This window comes from Emys orbicularis, chromosome 3 (assembly GCF_028017835.1).
Source record: "Emys orbicularis isolate rEmyOrb1 chromosome 3, rEmyOrb1.hap1, whole genome shotgun sequence".
NCBI lineage: Eukaryota > Metazoa > Chordata > Testudines > Emydidae > Emys > Emys orbicularis.
Window position 1 is genome coordinate 138,091,524 of NC_088685.1, and position 20,329 is coordinate 138,111,852.

Genomic DNA, 20,329 nt, shown 5'->3' on the forward strand with positions numbered 1-20,329 from the left:
AAAGTCATCAGTTTTCTCTCCCCACTGTGTTAATTTTTTCATCATCACAGTGATTCTATACAATAGGCAAGCCAAGAGCTCAAGCAGAAGAGCAGGAGCACTGTTCTGAACTCCAGTCAGCTTTGTGCTAGCCCTAGTCGTTTTGCAAAAGTCCCACAATCATCCCTATATTAAGGCAGAAGCAAGACACTAAAATACAGGAGAGGGAAACATGTCTCCATTTCATTAACTTCTAATACAAATATTAAGATTTTGTCTGATTCTTCCTGTGTTGTAAATTGTATATATTTTATCTTTTCTTTTGTGTCTTCTGAAAAAGCTATATGGGAAATGGGCCACGAACAGGATGGCACCAAGGAGGCGGAGGGGGCTGGGTCACAAAATTCTAGACTGAGCATATTTGGAGATGTTGCTATCAGGCCTGTCCAGTCTCCCTTTGCTGAAAAGAGTCATGTAAGGACTCTTCCCTTTCAACAAGGAAGGGAAACTCCTTACAACACTTAAAAAAATGATTTTTTTTTGAAGTATCAAGACATACTGTTCAATGGGTTCCTCCACCAGAAACCTGCACTTTAAAAAAATCCATTAAAATTTTGAGTTAAGTCCTTGTATTTTTTTTGCTTTAAAGAACAGCCTTATAAAACAAGCACATGCTATATTATACATGCTATGTTCTATACACTAATTATTATGGGTGGTCCCTTTTTTTAAACTAAACTACTTTGGGGAATCTTACTATATTCTATGAAGGAAAAGTACTATTTGGCCCTGAATGCTAATTCAAAGTATTCTGAAATTAATTTTTTGGCACAAAAAAGGTATATACTTCTCAACTGTAGTTCTAAGTGAATGAGAGGGAGAGAGCTGCAATTAAGGTAATCCTGCAGCCCAAAACCTTGAACAACAGAAGTAACATTAAGGTTCACCGGCATCTGTTGGTTCTGCAGAGCAAGTCTGTTTTGTGGTTACCTTCTTTGTTCTCTGGCAGTTTTGTTAAGTACTGGATTATTTTCATCAAGCTCTGGAATTGATGTTGAACACTAAACTCACAACAAACAGAAATCCAAAATTCAATGTCTCTTTCCAAAACAGCATCCTGTTTAGGGATTAAAGAGAGAAAATATTTATTTCAAGAACTAAAAATAAGAGAAAAAACGTTTGTTGTTGAATGTGTATGAATGTACGGTGCTAGGGAATGTTGCTGGATATGATAACCGCAGCAAGATGTGTTGGTGGACTCATGTCCCCTGTGAATGGACAGAGACCAACAGCTCATTCCACATACTAAAGACTATCGAAAAGCCGTACTGTGGTAATGACTATGGCTTACCACTAACTTCACTATTTCAGATCCAGCTGATCAACAGTGAAATGCTTCACAATATTCCATTAAAATTAGTGTTCACCTGAAAAAATTATTTGAGGTAGAAAAAACAAATCTCTTTTGCTACTGCATCAGTCAGTTTGGTAGGATGTTTTTTGTTGTCGTCTGTCTTTTTTAAGCCCAAACAGAAAACTACTAGATTTCTAGAGCCAAAGATTAAAAGAGGACATTATTAGATTTGATTTTTCCATCCCACAAAAAGAGATGGCCAGAACTGGCACATGAGAATAGAACCTCAAAAAATATCAGCTAAACAAGAGCAAAAATAAGATGATGACAATGATTTTTACAGCACAGACTAAACCTTTTCCGAATTTTGACAGGTACCATGTACTGAATATCAGAATTAACCTCTAAATGCACTAGAAAAGTAGTCAGTAGGAAATTTATTGTATTTGGTGATTTTTGCGCAAAAGAAAAAAAAAAAAACTCCTCAAAAGCCTAACTTGGTCTTTAAAACAAACAAAGCAAAAAATATGGGCCCAACTGAGCCAAGACTGGAGTACCACATGCATTGCAACCTAGGCAGGGCTGAATTTGGCCCAATAGGTTATGAAATATTACAATAGCTGTGCTATTAACATTGTATGAGATAATTAAAACTGAAAGTTGTAATCTACCTAACTTTTCCCCATTAATGCTGTTTGAATAATTTCAGTATGTCACTCAGCCTGGACAAAGAAACTAGATTGATCTATTTCACTTTCTGGATACCCTGCAATAGCAAAGTGCTGTTGTGTTTGGGATCACAACGTGGTTAGGGACTCAATTGAAAAACCTCCATTTATAAAAAATGTAATCACCTTCTTTAAAAAATTAAAAATAAACACATCCTGAATTTTGAGCCTAAACTATTCTAACAGTCTCCCTTTAACAATTTCCATGAAGATCCTGGCTACACTACAAAAACACATACATTTCTGTGATATAATATGGTTTATTCCTGCCTATGTGGAAGAATAAAATCCACACCAGAGAATCTCATTTCAGTAAGACACACAGGCAAAGAAAAAAAGTTTTAACACATAATTACTTAGACTGTAAGCAATTTGGGGCAGGGACTGCCTTTTTGTTATGTCTGTACAGCACCTAGCACAATGGGTTGCAGTCTATGATTGGGGATCTTTGGTTTTACTACAATACACACAATAAACATTATCCTCATGTTTTGGCAACAACAGTGCTTACACAGATGGTAATTTTTGTAGGGTAGTCAAGGGCCTTATCTCACAACTGAATGGAATACATGCTAGAGAGACAAGGTGGGTGATGTAATGTCTTTTATTGGACCAACTTCTGTTGGCGAAATAGACAAACTTTCGAGCTTACTCTAAACTCGAAAGGTTCTCTCACTCTCTCACCAACAGAAGATGGTCCAATATAAGATATTATCTCACCCACCATGTCTCTATAATATCCTGGGACCGATGAGGCTACACCACGACTTACATCGAAAACATGCTGTTATTTTCAGTTTGGACATTTTTACAGTTAAAGAGTTCACCCCCCATGGTTCTGACCTTTTCTCCATTGGTTGCTGCAGTCACTGTTTTGGTCACATGCTGTTCAAACAGGAGCACTAGAAGAACCCAGAGGAATCGTTCCCCTCCCAATGTATCAATCAGCTGAGCCAGGATGGGCAGGCGTCTGTGCTCAGGCACATGAGGCAAGGCATCCACAAACACGTGTATGATTTTAATAACTACCTCCTCCACACTCTGTGCAGCCTCTGGAGAGCCACCTTCTTCAGCCTATAAACAAAAGGTTAGGGAGTTCAACAAATTATCCTAAACCGGCACAATCTAATGAGGATTTTATATGCACAGAAAAAGAGGTGGGAATTGTTCTTGTGAGGCACATAAATCAAAGCAAGACCACTGCCAAACATTACAATCACAAGATAAACATCTAAAGGCTTCATCCTGCAAAAATGTAAGGCTTGTTGATATTACAAAAGTCTGCACTGGCATAACTGTGTACGAGCCCCCTTAATGTAGATGTGCTGCACCAGTGCAAAGTGGGGCGAACAAAAGATTGGATGTTTTACAAAACAATTTTTAGTCATTAAATTTTCTTTGAGTTTTAGGAAAGCATTTTATTAAAATGCTCTCAAGTTGACTGGGATTTTGAAAATTACTCAGCCACAGTCTAAATTTATTCCCATGAAGTCAAAAGGTGATTTTCAAGGGAGCCCAATGCTGAGCACTTTTGAAAATCTCACCCTCAGCATGCATTTCAATTCTTTCCTCAAATTTTACACTTTAATAAAAACAATTTTGGTAGGACCTAGAGAATATCAGCTCACTAACAGACCACTATCTATATGTAATAATTATATATACACACATATGCTTACATAGATTTGTTTTCACATTTGGTAATGGCTCCATTATTCAGTAATTAAAAGTTACTTTTCAAAACGTACTGGAGACTTTCTCTGCATGTCTAAAAGTGACATGCAGAGAAAGTAAAGTGGGTTTTTTCTCTTTTTTGTTTATGATGTATGAAGGGGTCCTGAAAGGTTTTCCAACCGGAGATTTTCTTCCTACTTGTGTTTACATTAGAAATTCAGATCTCACCCACCAAGTTTTTCATGAAAACCCATGGACGACTGGAGTGTGTTAGGGACAATGCTAAGTGAAAGTAGATTCAGGGAAAGTGTTTTTATGAAGTCTTTTTCTAACTCTGTGTTTGTTTTGGGTTTATATTCAATTAGCTCAAATGGCCAGAAATAAATAGTTAGAAGAAAAGAAATGACATAAATAAGTACTATAGTACATCTGTGATCTCCAGTGAGTCAAACAAAACCAGCAAAGGCCAGATTTGATACTCCTAATATTTCTTTGATAAGTTAGAAAATATTTTTTTAAACATTTCAAGCCACATTCAGTCATACAATCTGATAACATATGGTGTTTTAATCAAACCATTACTAGGCTTTTAAGTATGTCACTGAGACCTGTACACCAAAAACATGCTCCAGACTAGCTATGCAAGTCATCACTTTCATTCCACCTTCTGTAAAATCCATTTCCACTCCCCTGGATAAGGAGGATACTTTTTCAGTAGTACTTTTCATTGGACCTTAGGGCTGGTCATGTCTGTCATAACCAGTAGAAATCTCAAGGAACATGCTATAAATTATTTACTAGTACCCTAAAAACAAAACAAAAAAACCCACACCCAAAATACTGTTCAGAGCCTTCTTCGAATGAAAGAAAACAAATCTCACCTGTATAAGAGCAGGAATAACCATCTTCACTGTCTTATTAATTATTTGGAAACTATAAGTATCATCTAGACGCATGACGTTTGCCCCCATGAACGTAAAAATGGGCATGATGTTATGGAGAACTTTGTCCTGAAAAACAAAGCCCCCAAAAAACTCCAGGTTACTGTTTTCAGTTTTAGATACTAAAGCTACTAATTTCTGTAAGGGTCTGTGGTTTTGTTCTTCTCCATTCTCCCTCCCCGCCTCTCAATACACTTTAAGGCTTTTTGACCCTTTCTTTATCTGGAATAATATATATTATTTTTAAATAAATAGTACTGAAGTTTACTATAACTGAAAGAAATTAGAGAAAACAATCCTTTATTCACAGAATTTTCTTTTTTTTTTTTTTTTTAAACTGACTAGATTTCAAGTTGACGGTGTCCCTTGAAGTTACAGAGAGCAACTATGCTGAAGGGCATATACACCTCTACCTCGATATAATGCTGTCCTCGGGAGCCAAAAAAATCTTACTGCGTTATATCGAACGTGCTTTGATCCACCGGAGTGCGTAGCCCCCCCAGAGCACTGCTTTACCGCATTATATCCGAATTCGTGTTATATCGGGGTAGAGGTGTAATATTTAAACATCAAAACAAAAATCTAAGTAAAGAAAAGGAATTAAGAGTTAAGGCTGACTAAGTCTGTCGTGCTCTTATATCCAGATAATGCAGTACTGCTGTATGCAAAATCACCTATGAGTAGATTTTCAAAGACATGAATGCCAATGACTCTCAATGGAAGTTGGACACCTAACTGCCCCTCTATCTTTCAAATACCTGCAATACGAAAGATGACACAATGTGAGGTAACGATTGAGCAGCTGCTTTAAATTTTAGTTTTCTGACTTCTTTAGGCTACCTCACAACCACAATGTGAACGAACAAACAAATTCAATTTGAAATTTTTCAGTTTAACGTTAGTAGCCTAGTGCTGTGAAAGCTCTAAAGATAACTTCTGACAATTCTTTGAGTACTGCTGGTGGCACCATCTTGCTAAAGCCTCTGTGTCATTGGTTTTATAAGAGCACAATGAAAGGAGGCTGTGAACCGGTTTCCCATCCAGGCTTAGCAAGCAGAATAAATAGGCCATGTTTAGAATGATATTTAATATTCCAGGTAAATATTTACTTTATTTAAAAAATGAAAACCAGTCACTGACCCAGTATTAAAGAAGGATGGAAAATTGTTTTCATGTCATATACTGGGTTCCCATAAAGCAATTAAAAACTACCTGTCAAATACATTTCAGTTTAATCATGGGGAGGAGCACTTTATTTTTCAACTGCTCAACTGGTAGACTGAACAACAGGGGAAAAAGTAACAAATATATGCCTTTATATACTGATACACTAACATCACTTGTGTAACTTATTTTAACAATGGCTGCGCATGCAAATTTCAGCTCACAGAAGAGAACTCCTATTTCAGAAGCAGTTTCAAAGACTTAAAACATTATTAAATAAAATCATGACACTGTCGCATGAGATAAAAACCATTAAGAATATCTTTCACTGTCATATTTGGGCCAGACGCTCCCCTATGCTGCATAGCGTGGAGGGGAGGATCTTTTTATTACTGACCTTGGCACAAAAAGTGGTAATGTGCTAATAAAGTTTGCGGATGACACAAAGCTGGGAGGTATTGCCAATACAGAGAAGGACTGGGATATCATACAGGAAGATCTGGATGACCTTGAAAACTGGAGTAATAGTAATAGGATGAAATTTAATAGTGAAAAGTGCAAGGTCATGCATTTAGGGATTAATAACAAGAATTTTGGTATAAACTGGGGACACATCAGTTGGAAGTAACAGAGGAGAAGAAGGACCTTGGAGTATTGGTTGATCACAGGGTGACTATGAGCCACCAATGTGATATGGCCGTTAAAAAAGCTAATGCGGTCTTGGGATGCATCAGGCGAGGTATTTCCAGTAAAGATAAGGAGGTGTTAGTACCGTTATAAAAGGCACTGGTGAGACCTCATCTGGAATAATGTGTGCAGTTCTGGTCTCCCACGTTTAAGAAGGATGAATTCAAACTGGAACAGGTACAGAGAAGGGCTACTAGGATGATCCGAGGAATGGAAAACCTGTCTTATGAAAGGAGACTCAAAGAGCTTGGCTTGTTTAGCCTAACCAAAAGAAGGCTGAGGGGAGATATGATTGCTCTTATAAATATATCAGAGGGATAAATATCAGGGAGGGAGAGGAATTATTCAAGCTTAGTACCAATGTGGACACAAGAACAAATGGATATAAACTGGACATTAGGAAGTTTAGACTTGAAATTAGACAAAGGTTTCTAATCATTAGAGGAGTGAAGTTCTGGAACAGCCTTCCAAGGGGAGTAGTGGGGGCAAAAGACATATCTGGCTTCAAGACTAAGCTTGATAAGTTTATGGAGGGGATGGTATGATGGGATAGCCTAATTTTGGCAATTAATTGATCTTTGATTATTAGCAGGTAAATATGCCCAATGGTCTGTGATGGGATGTTAGATGGGGTGGGATCTAAGTTACTACAGAGAATTCTTTCCTGGGTGCTGGCTGGTGGGTCTTGCCCACATGCTCAGGGTTTAACTGATCGCCATATTTGGGGTCAGGAAGGAATTTTCCTCCAGGGCAGATTGGCAGAGGCCCTGGAGGTTTTTCGCCTTCCTCTGCAGCATGGGGCACGGGTCACCTGCTGGAGGATTCTCTGCACCTTGAGGTCTTTAAACCAGTATTTGAGGACTTCAATAACTCAGGCATAGGTTAGGGATTTGTTACAGGAGTGGGTGGGTGAGATTCTGTGGCCTGCGTTGTGCAGGAGGTCAGACTAGATGATCATAATGGTCCCTTCTGACCTTAAAGTCTATGAGTCTATGAGAAAAGGAGGTGCAAAAGGCCATGAACACAACAGAAGGGTGGATGAGTCATTTAACCTGAGGGGGATAATGTCATGCTGAACCATATTGCCCTTTTGTAATAAGTTTTCCATTCCCCATGGGGTTTTCTGTGGGAGGGATAAGACGACCCTTGATAATTAGTGATTAACAACACCATGACAAAGTATCTTTCTGTTTTTAAATAAAAAATGGGAGTGGGAATCTCTTCAAAAGAATTTAAGGGACATCTAATTTTGTCCCGTTTCTTTCAGTAGCAGTTTTCTCTCCTGAAGTCCTCTATATCTTTAAGCTTTCTATCTTCCCCTCTCTTAAAATCAGAAACGAACGAGAAGAGTTGTTAATAAACCTCACACACAACTTACAGGGAACATGCCAGCAGCAGTACCAAGCAGTAGCAGCGCGTGGTGATGTGTCTGAGGCATTTCTGATACCCTGACACACTGAACTACCAGCTCCACATTGAATTTCTCTTTATCAAGGATATCTGCAGAGGGGGGGGGAAAAATCTTGCTTAGTACTTTTTTTAAAAAGAAGATCACCAATGTTAAGAACAAACAGATATACTATTTGAATCCTAAAAAGCAGATAATGTACAAAAGCTAGGGAAAGTTTTCGTGCTCAGAACTGGAAACTGTAATTTTTACCTGACTGGATCCTACTGCCATCTGGGGACAGTTTCTGACAGATGTTTAGCAAACAGCTTAGGATTAGCTGCTTTGTATATTCCATATTTTCATGTTCTGTTGTTGAAGTTTCCAGGCATCTAAAGATTCAGGAGGTAGTCAGGGGTAGGAAGTGGAAGGATGAAAAATAAATTTCAGATAAATTAGTGGACTAGTCACATCTTAAAAATTCAAACCAGAGATAATGTTAAAACAAAGAGACTTCCATAAAAACATCACTAATCTTACACAGTATGCGGAGAATTTTCCTATTTTATCTCAGATTATTTTACCTCAGAAAATAATCACTGTTGTGCACTGAAATGTCATTTGCACACAATGTCACTGAAAGGAAAAGCTCACTGAATCACCCACTTCCCTTTGAAACATCCATCTTCCCTTGGCTGTAAAAGGTAAATTTGAAGGTTTGAAAACTAATCACCAAATCTGTTAAAAGTTTATGTTACAAAATAAAGGGAAATTTAGGGCTTTAATTTTCACAGACTAGGTCCCAAGGAGGCAGACAGGCAATTCAGCTAGGCTCTTCCTGCCAAGATATCACATGTTTGAGTAACCTCTGGCTTTGAGTGCTTCTTAGGGGGATTGGGAGAGGTATATGTAAAAACCAGTAAACATCTGGAAATGGGGCAAGAGAGGAATAGCAGTAATTTCATTAGACTGCTTTAAAAAGGGCAATATTACTACTTTCTGTAAATCATCCTTTAGCAGCCCTGAATTAGGAACCACAAGGTCAGTGTTGTCACCACCATCATTACCAGCGGAGGTCTGCATGACCATACAGAAAATCAGGGTTTAGGGAAACTGTTGCACTCTCAAGCCCCTTAATATAGAAATAAAGCACATGTCTGACAAGCTGTGTATGTTGTACCATTCTCAAAGGCCCACCGTAACATTCAGTGTACAATATTGACAGCAGCCCTGTGTCCTGCTCTCCTGACTAAAGGAGTTAAAAAAAAAAAGGGCGCACCAATATGTTGCTGCCACAATGTTTAGGTATTAGCCCACACTTTAATGTTTTACCTCCCCTATTAGCGAGGAGAGAACAGGTAATGACTGATGTTTCTTATTAATTTTTAATGACGTATCATTACCTGGCCAGCAGATTAAAAAGTGCAGGTACTAGCACCTGAGGACGCTTGACCTTCTTCTTGTGCTGCAGTAATTCCAGGATGAGTGTAACTCTCTGCCAGTTCACACTGCTTATTTCAGATACTGATTCTGGAACTTGGGGTTTTCTAAAAAGATTATACTCAAGAAAATCAAGATATATTCAAAGAAAATGAACTGAGCACAGTTCGCTGTTAGAAAACAAACCTCCATAACTTGGGTTCAGATTGCAAAGGTTTTGCGTGGCCTTTCAAACAGAAATAGAATCTCAGGATATATCAAAAGAAAAACAGATCCAATTGTGTTAAAAAAAAAAAAAAAAAAAAGTTAAAATACAGTGTGCCTACTGTACAGACACATACCCAAACACAACCCTATAATCCGAGATGGGTTCCTGCGGCTGAAATCATTTTTCTGTTATTAGTCAGTTGTCTCAATGCTGACCCGCTGGGCATCCAGCTAATGGACAATAGTCTCATTTTAACTACTGGCTGGCTAGGCACTGACTGAACTTGGTCCTGACCAAGAAGGGGAAGGGTATCTTCATGCACCCCAACTTAGTAAGGAAGGCTTTAAACCAAGTTCAAAGGGGGTAGGTGACAAAAGCCCACAGATAAATATAAAAGAAGGTAACTTTAGCAGAGAATTAGATTTGGGTGCAGGGGAAGGACATGAACAACTACAGCAGGGTCACAGAAGTTACGAGAGGAAAATCAGTGGGAGAATCTGCTCAGCATTTTAGATGTCTATTCACAAATGCAAGGGGTATGGAGAAAAAACAGGAAGACCTGGAAGCATTCATGCACAAGCTAAATTATGACTTAACTGGCATCACTGAGACACGTTGGGATAACTCTCATGACTGGAACATTGGTACAGAGAGATGTAGCCTGTTCAGGAAGGACAGGCAGGGTAAAAAGGGAGGAGGTGTTGCATAATACATCAAGAATATATACACTTGTTCTAAGGTCCAGAAGTAGGTGGGAGGCAGACCAGCTGAAAGTCTCTGGGTAAAGATAAAAGGGGTTAAAAAAAATAGGAATGACACCATGGTAGGGGTCTACTATAGACCACAAATCTGGAGGATGTGGGGATGAGTCACTTCTAGAGTATCCAAAAACACAAGATCTGGTAGTAATGGGGCACTTTACTCAGACATCTCTTGGAAAAGTAATATGGCAAAACACAAAATTTCCAATAAGTTCTTGGAATGTACTGGGGACAACTTTTTGTTCCAGAAAGCGGAAGCAGTAACCAGAGGGACATCCATTTTAGACTTGATTCTGATGAACAGGGAGGAATTGGTAGCAAAACTGAAGATAGCAGGCAATTTGGTTGAAAGTGATCATGAAATGATGATTTCATGATTCCAAGGAAAAAGAGAGAGAGAGCAATAAAATGAAAAGACAATGGACTTCAAAACAGAAGACTTAAAACAAATTCAGAACTGGCAGATAAGGTTCCCTGGGAAGAAAAATCTAAGGGAAAAAAGAGTTCAGGAGAGCTGGCAGTTTCTCAAGGAGACAATAATAAAGACAACAACTGCAAACTACCCAGTGCAAAGAAGAGATAGGAAGAATAGTAAGAGGCCAATATGGCTCCATCAAGTGTTCTTTAATGACCTGAAAATCAAAGAGGAATCCTACAAAAAGTGGAAACATGGACAAATTGCAAAGGAAGAGGACAAAGAATAGCACAAGCAAGTAGGTACAAAATCAGAAAGATTAAGGCACAAAGTGAGTTACACCTAGCAAAGGACATAGAAGGCAATAATAGGATCTTTAAAACATTACAAACAAGAGAGAGATGAAGGAAAGTGTAGGTCCTCTACTTGGAGGGGAAGGAGAGCTAATAACAGCTGACATCAAGAAAGCTGAGGTGTTCAATGCCTATTTTCTTTCAGTCTTCACTAAAAAGTGTACGGGTAACCAGATATGCAACACAATTAATATTAACAAGGGGGAAGGAACATAAGCAAAAATAGGGAAAGAACAGGTGAAAAAATATTTAGATAAATTAGATGTATTCAACTTGACAGGGCCAGATGAAATCCATCTAGGGTACTTTAGGAACTACATGATGCAATTTCGGAACTGTTAGCCATTACCTTTGAAAAATCTTGGGGGACAGATGAGGTCCCAGAAGACTGGAGAAATGCAAACACAGTACCTATCTTTAAAAAGGGGAACAAAGAGGACCCAGGGGAATTATAGACCTGTCGGCCTAACTTAGATACCTGGAAAGATACTGGAACAAATTAAACAATCTATTAAAAGACTGAGGGGGGACTTGATAGCAGTCTTCAAACATGTTAAGGGCTGTTATAAAGAGGATGCTGATCAACTGTTCTCCATGTCCACTTAAGGTAGGACATGTAGTAATGGACAATCTGCAGTAAGGGAGATTTAGGTTAGCTATTAGGAAAAACATTCCAACTATAAGGGTAATTAAGCTCTGGAATAGGTTTTTAAGGGAGGTTGTGGAATCCCCGTCATTGGAGGTTTTTAAGAACACTTTAGACAGACACTGGTCATTGATGGTCTAGGTTTACTTGGTCATGCACAGCACAGGAGCCTGGAATTGACTTCTTGAGGTCCCTTCCAGCCTACATTTCTATAAGTTTTCCTCTGACAAACACACACTAAGAAGTAATTTAATGAGCAAGACGCTCTGTAAATTAAGTGGGTGAAGGGGTTGTATACAGATGAACAGCGATAGAAAGAGGAGGACTGACTAACTGAACGAAAGTTCTCTCTCCTGAACTTACTTAGTGAGGGTATAAAAATAACATGACTGAAGCTTTTACTTGAAAAAGCTTTTACTTTTGCTTTTTAGTTGAACGGCAAGAAGATTTTGTCAATATCCATTAAAAACCTCACCCATGCACTTTCTTTACATCTATGTTAATAGTAAACAAACACAAAAATAAGCTCTGGCCTGACTGTGCACATCAAGTTCAATATATGATTTTAAGGTTGTTGGGTAGGGATAGCAGTCTTCTGTATCAAGCACTCTGTCAGCTCTTTTAAATAATATGGGGCGGCTTTAAACTCTGAAGTCCTTGGGATTTTTCGTCTTCTTTACAGATGTAGTCAAAGAAGTTCCTATGCCTTCTATATATTTTATGACATTCTCTCAACAAGTGGTGTTTTCTAAATGTATATAGACAAAGGCTGTAACTTCTACATCTCTATTCCCATTACCTCTGCTGCTGTATTTTCTGTCTCCTAGTTTGCTGAACGGTAGCCAGAGCTTTGGCTTTCTCAGGAGGGTCCAGCTCTACACTAATCTGCTCAGCATCAACTGAAATCTAGAGCAAAAAATAAAATAAAATATTAAGTACATATGAGCAACAAACATCTATCCACCCACCCAAGTATTTATCTGGCCTTGATCATGGTAATAGCTCTGAATGCCTGTCCTAACTGCATTTCTTATGTCAATCAGAATGCAAGAACAGTTTTCATCTATGTATTACAACAAACAAATTACTATTAAAGCAACAGTTACTCTCAATGTATTTGGAGAAACACTCTGATTTTAGACAAAACTACTTTTTTCATACAGAAAATAAAAATGAAGCTGAGTGGAATGTTCCTCCTTCCTCTGAAGTTCATTATTACAACATAATGAATACATACAGATGTGATACTTATCTTTTAGGAATACTATTTTAATGCATCTTTAATGCATATTAAATTGCATTTTAATGTGGTTTATATGGCTTCTGATGACTATCATGTTAAGAATTCCATAAGCAATCAATATAATTATTGATTGCAATTTAACCTGAAATATCTTAACAATTCTGAATAGATTCCCAAGTCCTAACAGGCTGCAACTTACCCCTTTAAAAACACTGCTAATTGCCTGGGCACAAAGTGGTTTTTTGCAATTTAACAGTAAGTCAAACAGAATTCTCAATAGCTTCTGTTGCACCTTCCCATCTGGCACTGCAGCAAAGAATGGTTTAGTGATCTGCAATGTTAAAAAATAAATAAATATTTAACAAAGCCAAAAACAGGTACACTTTTTAATGACAAAAATGTGAAACATGGGAAAATCTAAATTATTTTTACATCTGTATATATAATGATTTACATACATACACACAAATGCGTCAGTCACATTTATGTACACATTGTCCCACTTTTGTGACTGTAATACAATATTTGAAAGAAACAATTGATTTCTATTCCAAGCAAAGATATTTCTCACTTACCTTATTACTATTTCTTGACATTACATATTTTTTTGTTTCTTGAAAAACAAAAAAATTTGAGGTAAAGCTGCTGCAGTAGCTGGTGAAAAGTAAATAAAATGGAGCAGCAGCAGCAGCAACCCTGGCTACTTACCTTATTAAAAACAAAAAAATAAAAAGGGAAAAAACACTTTTACTTTTCAACATTTTAAAGACAAAGAGCTTTGAGGTATCCGTTTGGAAAACACTTCAAAAGAGCTACATGGATCTGGGAAACTGGTATGTAAAAGAGTTTCATTCAGAATTTAGGGCCTTCTAACTTTGAAAGAGTCCTTTTAAATTCACTCATCAACACTCACATCTGCTATCTGAATTAAAAAAAATATGAAAAAAACTTTGTTCAGAAACACCTACCTGCCCAAGTGCTGTGATCTGGAAAGTTGGAATTCCTTTGTAAAGCTCCTTTGCAATGTGCATACTTCTGATGAACAAATCCAGACTCTGCTGATCCTTGCATAAGAGGGCAGCTGAATGTTCACTGTATTTCCCCAGGATGAGATGCAGAAGAACAACTTCATCTTTCAATACTGTCTCAGGTTCCTTTAGCACTTTCTCCAGCAATCTATCTGTTGCAGGCAACAGGTGAGACAGTATCATCTACAAGTGAAGAACATTTATAAGAGGTTGGTTTGTTTTTCTTTTTTAAATCAACTGTTGCTTTAACCAACTTTCAGAAGAGCAGTTTCATTTTTAGTGCAATATCAATCACTGACATCACACTGCGTGTTATGTAAGTATAATAAAAAGTGTCAGGGCATGTCCTTACCTCTAGGATGCGCTTTCCACAGTGAACTTGGCATTGCAGGGGACTTTGCCCATTAATACCCCTCCAGTAACAGGGGGAAAAGGAAGGGAGGTAAAGACAGCTGGGGGACAGGGCTGTTAGAGGGTTATAGATTGTTGTAATAAGCCATATATCCAGTGTCTAGCAAAGTTATGAATGAGTTATGCTAGACACTAAAAATCTTGGACTGAACAGAAAGACTGGATTTATGCAGTATTGTTGTAGCTGTGTTGGTCCCAGGATATTAGGTGGGTGAGGTAATAGCGTCTGTTGGTGCAAGAGAGAAGCTTTTGAGCTTACACCAGAGTTGTTCTTCTTACGGACCTGAAGAAGAGCTCTGTGTAAACTTGAAATAAAAGACTTACTTCACCCACCTTGTGTCTCTAATATCCTGGGAGTGACATGGATACAACACCATGACATAAATCTATGCTTGGTTTTTCAGAGTAGTTATGATTACTACAGCTCTGACAAACCCTAAGTTTCTGGCAACAATGGCAATCATTCAGTATGCCATTCACAATCCTTTTAAATATGATAACCTGTTATACTGTATTAAAGCTCACATCATATCTATCGCCATCCATGGTTTTAATGCAATGAACTAATGCATTCTGCAGCAGTACAGAGAAGGGAATTCTGAACATACTGCTTAAAAGGGAGTTAAATACACACAAAATAAATCTAATTTTAAAATATTGAACATGCACAGCGCATTTGTTATTACATTATAGCTCTCGGTGAAATCTTTCTAGAAAAATGTTCTTGAGACCTTGTTCCAGAGTCAGCAAGACTTTAAATTTGCCTAAGGACTCTAGTGCAGTGTCCTACAATAGAAAAAAGTTCATGGCTGGGGCATGGAGATGTTTGTGATAATCTTTGAGTTATATTTTGCAGATGTGTAACCTTTGCATAGCAAGTTACCTAAAGTATCATCCGAATGTCTACCAAAAGTACTATAAAATTAATTGGCAGTAACTCAAAGTTACTCTTGCTAAATAAAGCTGCATCTTTTGAGTTCTCTACATTTCAAGACACTTCCATCATTAAAACAAAAAAACCCAACAAACCTTACATCCTATCCATAAAATAAATTTAGAAACCAGAAAGCCCACACGCACCTCACCGTTGACCTGCTGAAGAATCTTCATCAAGCTTCTTGCAACATATGATGGACAACCAGGGGCTTGTACACAATTGAGTATGTGTTCCAAAGCTTCTAACAGCTTCTTCTGCTGGGATTTCTGTTTACTTTGTGTCTGCAGCTCCTCAAACAAGCTTCCCAAACTCTAGATGATTTACAAAAAAAAAAAAAAAAAAAAAGTGTGAAAAACAAGTCCTTGCCACAGAAGTTAAGGGCCCCAGAAAGCTGTAATATTTGAAAGTGAATGCAATGTGAGGCAGACGTGAGTAAATGTAATATATTATTCATTTTTAAGTCCTTCTTAAGTTAGAGAAAAATCAAACTTTCAGTCAGAAATAAACACCATCTTACATGACAGGTGTATGAACATTGCACATACAAATAATTTGTGTACTGTACAAATAGAAGCTTTTATGAATCTATTGCTCTATACAAAATCTGGCTGGTTCAGAGGACATTAGCAAAACAGCCCATTCACTGCTTGAAAGAATAATGTAGAATCAATATGCGTTTTTTAAATTGTTGGGATTGCTTTTCTCTGCAATCCTTCTCATCCGTGGGGCTAACTGTGGGAAGAGGCTTCAATGTCTACTTTTCCCTTTACAAGCTTCTCTCCGGGAAAAAACAGACAAGTTCCTGGGCCTTATTCCTCCAAGCAAGAGCAACCTCTGGAGAAGGGGAACAGTCTTTGGAGAAGGGGGTGGGTGGCTTGTGGCCTGTCTTTCCTCCCCAACGGCCCAGCAGAAATTGCCTGGGATTCCAGGGGAAAACAACACCCAACTTTTTCAATAATGCTAACTTTCTCAACAATAGCCTCGCTGCCCTGCCTTCCACATCTAGTTTTATTAGTAATTATTATCCATGAAAATGTGGCTATTTATTCAACAGAGGATCTCTTAAAAAAAAATCTTAAAAGTTAATTTGTATTTCAAAACATCCTATCTGCAAATTACATAATTCTGTTATAGACACACATGCTGACTTTCAAGTCGCATTTAATTTTTCACTATATGAATAGTGGCTTAAACAAATTTATTCAGTCCTCAAGTATTTAAGTGAGCTCCACTGTAATTTCTTTTGCATTCTGGTTTTCCTGGCAAATATTCTGATACTTCCCTTCCCCACCCCCAGACGTTCCACTTTCTCAAATGCCATTATGGCCCTTTCCTTCCCACTCAAGAAAGCAGAGTGAGTGGTCTCCTAAACCAATAGGGGTGGGAGAGAATAGACAAGCACCTTATCTGTAACATGATCTCTACAAACCAATAGAGAAGTTGGAATTACAAATAGGTCCCTGAAAATTTATTTCATTCACATGCACCTCAACAAAAATCTTACCTGGGTCACGTAGATGGGATCAGTTATGATCTCCTCTGCTTTTTGTACCAGATTATGAAGAATGGGATGAAATGGAGACTCCTTTATCCCACTCAGGGAATGAAGACAATTAAGAGCAGCCCTTCGCACTTCACTCACGGGACTCCCCAAGTTAATCAGCAAAGATATTACCACTAAAAAATGAAAATGGAAAAAAATTGTTTAAAGTGAGCATTCTTAGAATTCTTACATTATCATCTACAGCAGCACCAACAGATTCCTTGGTATTTAAAGGGTCTGCTCTTTTCCTTATAAATCTTGAGGGATATACAGTAACTATTTTTAATATGAGCCATGTGGAAATCTGGCCATAAATTTCAGCACCAAGATGCTTATATTTTTGTATTTGTTTAAAAATGAAGGACTTAAGTTTTACTACTAAAGCCTATATAGCATCCTTTTCTTGTTTAAAATTTGTTATGCTCTACATAAAAACACGGTGTGATTTCTCAGACATAAATTTCAAAAGCATGTGGTTATTTGACAATTGCATGCACAAGTGTTACCTACCAAAACAACTCTGTTATGGTTATGATTTGACAAAGACAAAACATTAGGAAATTCAGATGTATGGTTTCAACAAGAAATGTAGCATTCATAATGCAGACAGAAATAACATATGACAAGAAAATGAATGTTTAACACTAGTTCTAGAGCACAGATATTACTTTTTATTAACATGTGACTAAGCCTTAGCAAGCCAGAAGTATACGGTTTCCCAGTACCTGGGGAGGAGGCTGATACCAGCTGTTTCTTCTTTTGGGCAGCCTGTGATGTAAGCATTGCACACCCTATATACAAAGCTTGAGTCTGTAGCATCGCATTCACTGTGTAGTTTAGCTGATTTGAGAGGTTATAGTTATAGGTCCATAAAACTGAAAGGAATTTGAACAGATCCTCTGAATCTTCTAAATGTACCTTTAAAATAAAAAGTTAAATATATTTGTTACTCCTTTGCATAAAAGAACGTAAAGGTGCACAGGACAAAGTCCTTTTTCTCTTGCTATTATAGCTTGAAAAGGTATTTACAGAAACACCCATTTCATTTAGATTGAGACTAAAAGTGTTGGGCATAATATAAAGCCAACATCTTGTTTGAGGACTCTGTCCTCTTTTTGGGCAGCCGTTAACCCCTTGTTGCATGCAGCATTCTTTATGCCATCCAGAGAGCTGTCTATAATTTTACTTCAACTGAAGACTCCAAGGGTCAAGTCTTCCCCCCACCGCCCCTTTTTCTTTCAGAGACTATGGAATTCAATGTCATTTGACACAAGGATTTCTGAAGCTCTTGTACTTTTAATACAAACTGGAACCTTATCTTTTCAGTTTGATTTGTGGTTGTCATTTAATGATCTGTTCTAACTTATAATTATTATTTAATACTAGCATTGTGGTGCCCAAGGCCCCAATTAGCGCAGTGAGGCCTCAAACCTAAGTGTTGAACAAACACAGCCCCTACCCCAAACAGCTGTTTTGAGAGTAAAGTTCTGAAAGACACTTTGGCACCATCCTCGGGGCGCAACCAGAATTCTACTAAGGAGGGAGACTAGGTTACCTGCTAAGTAGCAGAGGTCACTACAAAAGATGTATGTGGAGGTAGGGGGCCCTGGGGAAGCTGAGTCCCAGTGGAAAAGAGGAGCTGGGCAGGGGGAAGCCCTGGTAGGGAGCAGAAGGGAGCTGGGCAGAAGATAGGGGCAACTGAGGAAATGGGGGAGGCCAGGGGATCAGGCAGTGACCCCCCCCCACAGAGCCTGTCTCATCCCCACCTCTCCACTACCTGTGCCTGGCTCCTGATACTCATGGGGGGCTCCACTGTTTGGGCAGCCCCATACCTGGTTCCACCCAGTCCTGGCTATAATGTCCTGGGGTCCTTCCATGCGGACTGGCCACTGAGCACACCCTGTCTGGTCCTGGCACCTGCTGGCTCATAGGACGCTCTGCAGCCAGGGAGGAATAGGGGCTGCCTGGCCCAAGAGATTTGCTCCCTGCAGCCAGGCCCCGGCACCTCACTCACACCCTGCAGATAGGCCCCCAGGTCATTTCCCCCCTGAACACACTACATGATTCTTACCATCTTATATGGTAAACCAAACAGCTAACGTAACCCATGAAATCTAGTTAGCTAGCTATACAACTGGACATAGTTAAGCACGTCTACTTTTCTCTGTTTGAAGCAGGTCTGCCTTGCAGTGTTAAACATTTCTCCATTCAGGCAATCATAATCGCTATAAAAAACACTGTCCATATAATGAAATCTTCTGTAAAAAGACCTTGAGACCAAATTTTAAACCATTATAGATGTTTATTAAATGCTTTCTGCTGTATATCAATGAAGACTAGTGCACAAAAAGCTATGTTAAATGACCTGAATTGTGCTATACAATATTTACTCTTAGATCATATTTAGAAATAGTAATGGACTTCTGGCAACCCACAACCAAACCTTTTTCAGAAATGCATTGCTTAGTGCTTAAACAGTCTTCCATTCTCACTCAGATGTTACCATGAAGCAAATAAATATTTAAGCAGGATCCCTTGGAACTGTTCTCAGCTTTCTTTAAAAATTATGTAGTGGTTCAAAACAAGTTAAGAAACAATTCAGAATATTCATTAAGAACAAAAACACACACACACAAAAAATACCTTGAACAAAAGACTCAGCAGTGCTCTGAACTGAAGAGCATCAGCTCCTTCACTGGCTCCACTGACAAGGACGTCAAACAGCCCCAACAACAGGTGTAAATACTCTCTGCTGTTTTCATTCAAACTTTCAGGATTCCACCAGGTTTCATCTATGGGCACGAGCAGGGTGGAGAAAGACAAAAACCCCATCATTATTTGTATAAAGCACCTTCACGGTATGTCCACCCTGTGAAAAAGGATCCAAGGCACGGCCATGGCCATGCCAGGTCAGCTGACTCAGGCTTGAGGGGCAGTAAAATTGCAGTGTTAACATTTGGGCTTAGGCTGGAGCCTGGGCTCCCAGAGCCTCCCCCTTTGCATGGTCTCAAAGCCTGGGCTCCAGCTGAAAGCCCGATTGAGAACCACTGGTGTAGACTAACCAGGGCCGCCGCTTGTTCAGGGAAAGCCCCTGGCAGGCCAGGCCGGTCTGTTTACCTGCTGTGTCCGCAGGTTCGGCCGATCGCGGCTCCCACTGGCCGCGGTTCGCTGCTCCAGGCCAATGGGGGCTGCGGGAAGTGGCGGCCAGCACATCCCTCAGCCCGCGCCGCTTCCAGCGGCCCCCATTGGCCTGGAGCAGCGAACTGCGGCCAGTGGGAGCCGCGATCGGCCGAACCTGCGGACACAGCAGGTAAACAGACCGGCCTGGCCTGCCAGGGGCTTTCCCTGAACAAGCGGCGGCCCTGGTTAGTCTACACCAGTGGTTCTCAATCGGGCTTTCAGCTGGAGCCCAGGCTTTGAGACACAGCAG

The 20,329-nt window shown here is 39.1% G+C and overlaps 1 protein-coding gene across 1 annotated transcript in view; it reads right to left on the bottom strand.

Annotated features, from left to right (window-relative positions):
* Nucleotides 1-20,329, bottom strand: part of HEATR1 (HEAT repeat containing 1) — a 58,842-nt gene that overhangs the window by 12,398 nt on the left and 26,115 nt on the right. The window contains exons 18-30 of the mRNA XM_065400985.1: nucleotides 19,543-19,691; nucleotides 17,625-17,817; nucleotides 16,861-17,033; nucleotides 15,500-15,667; nucleotides 13,949-14,191; nucleotides 13,180-13,311; nucleotides 12,537-12,643; nucleotides 9,318-9,461; nucleotides 8,188-8,306; nucleotides 7,906-8,027; nucleotides 4,617-4,745; nucleotides 2,905-3,135; nucleotides 970-1,096 (exon numbers count right to left, since the gene is read on the bottom strand). Of these exons, the coding sequence (XP_065257057.1) occupies nucleotides 970-1,096; nucleotides 2,905-3,135; nucleotides 4,617-4,745; nucleotides 7,906-8,027; nucleotides 8,188-8,306; nucleotides 9,318-9,461; nucleotides 12,537-12,643; nucleotides 13,180-13,311; nucleotides 13,949-14,191; nucleotides 15,500-15,667; nucleotides 16,861-17,033; nucleotides 17,625-17,817; nucleotides 19,543-19,691 (2,037 nt within the window). The remainder of the gene's footprint in view (nucleotides 1-969; nucleotides 1,097-2,904; nucleotides 3,136-4,616; nucleotides 4,746-7,905; nucleotides 8,028-8,187; nucleotides 8,307-9,317; nucleotides 9,462-12,536; nucleotides 12,644-13,179; nucleotides 13,312-13,948; nucleotides 14,192-15,499; nucleotides 15,668-16,860; nucleotides 17,034-17,624; nucleotides 17,818-19,542; nucleotides 19,692-20,329) is intronic.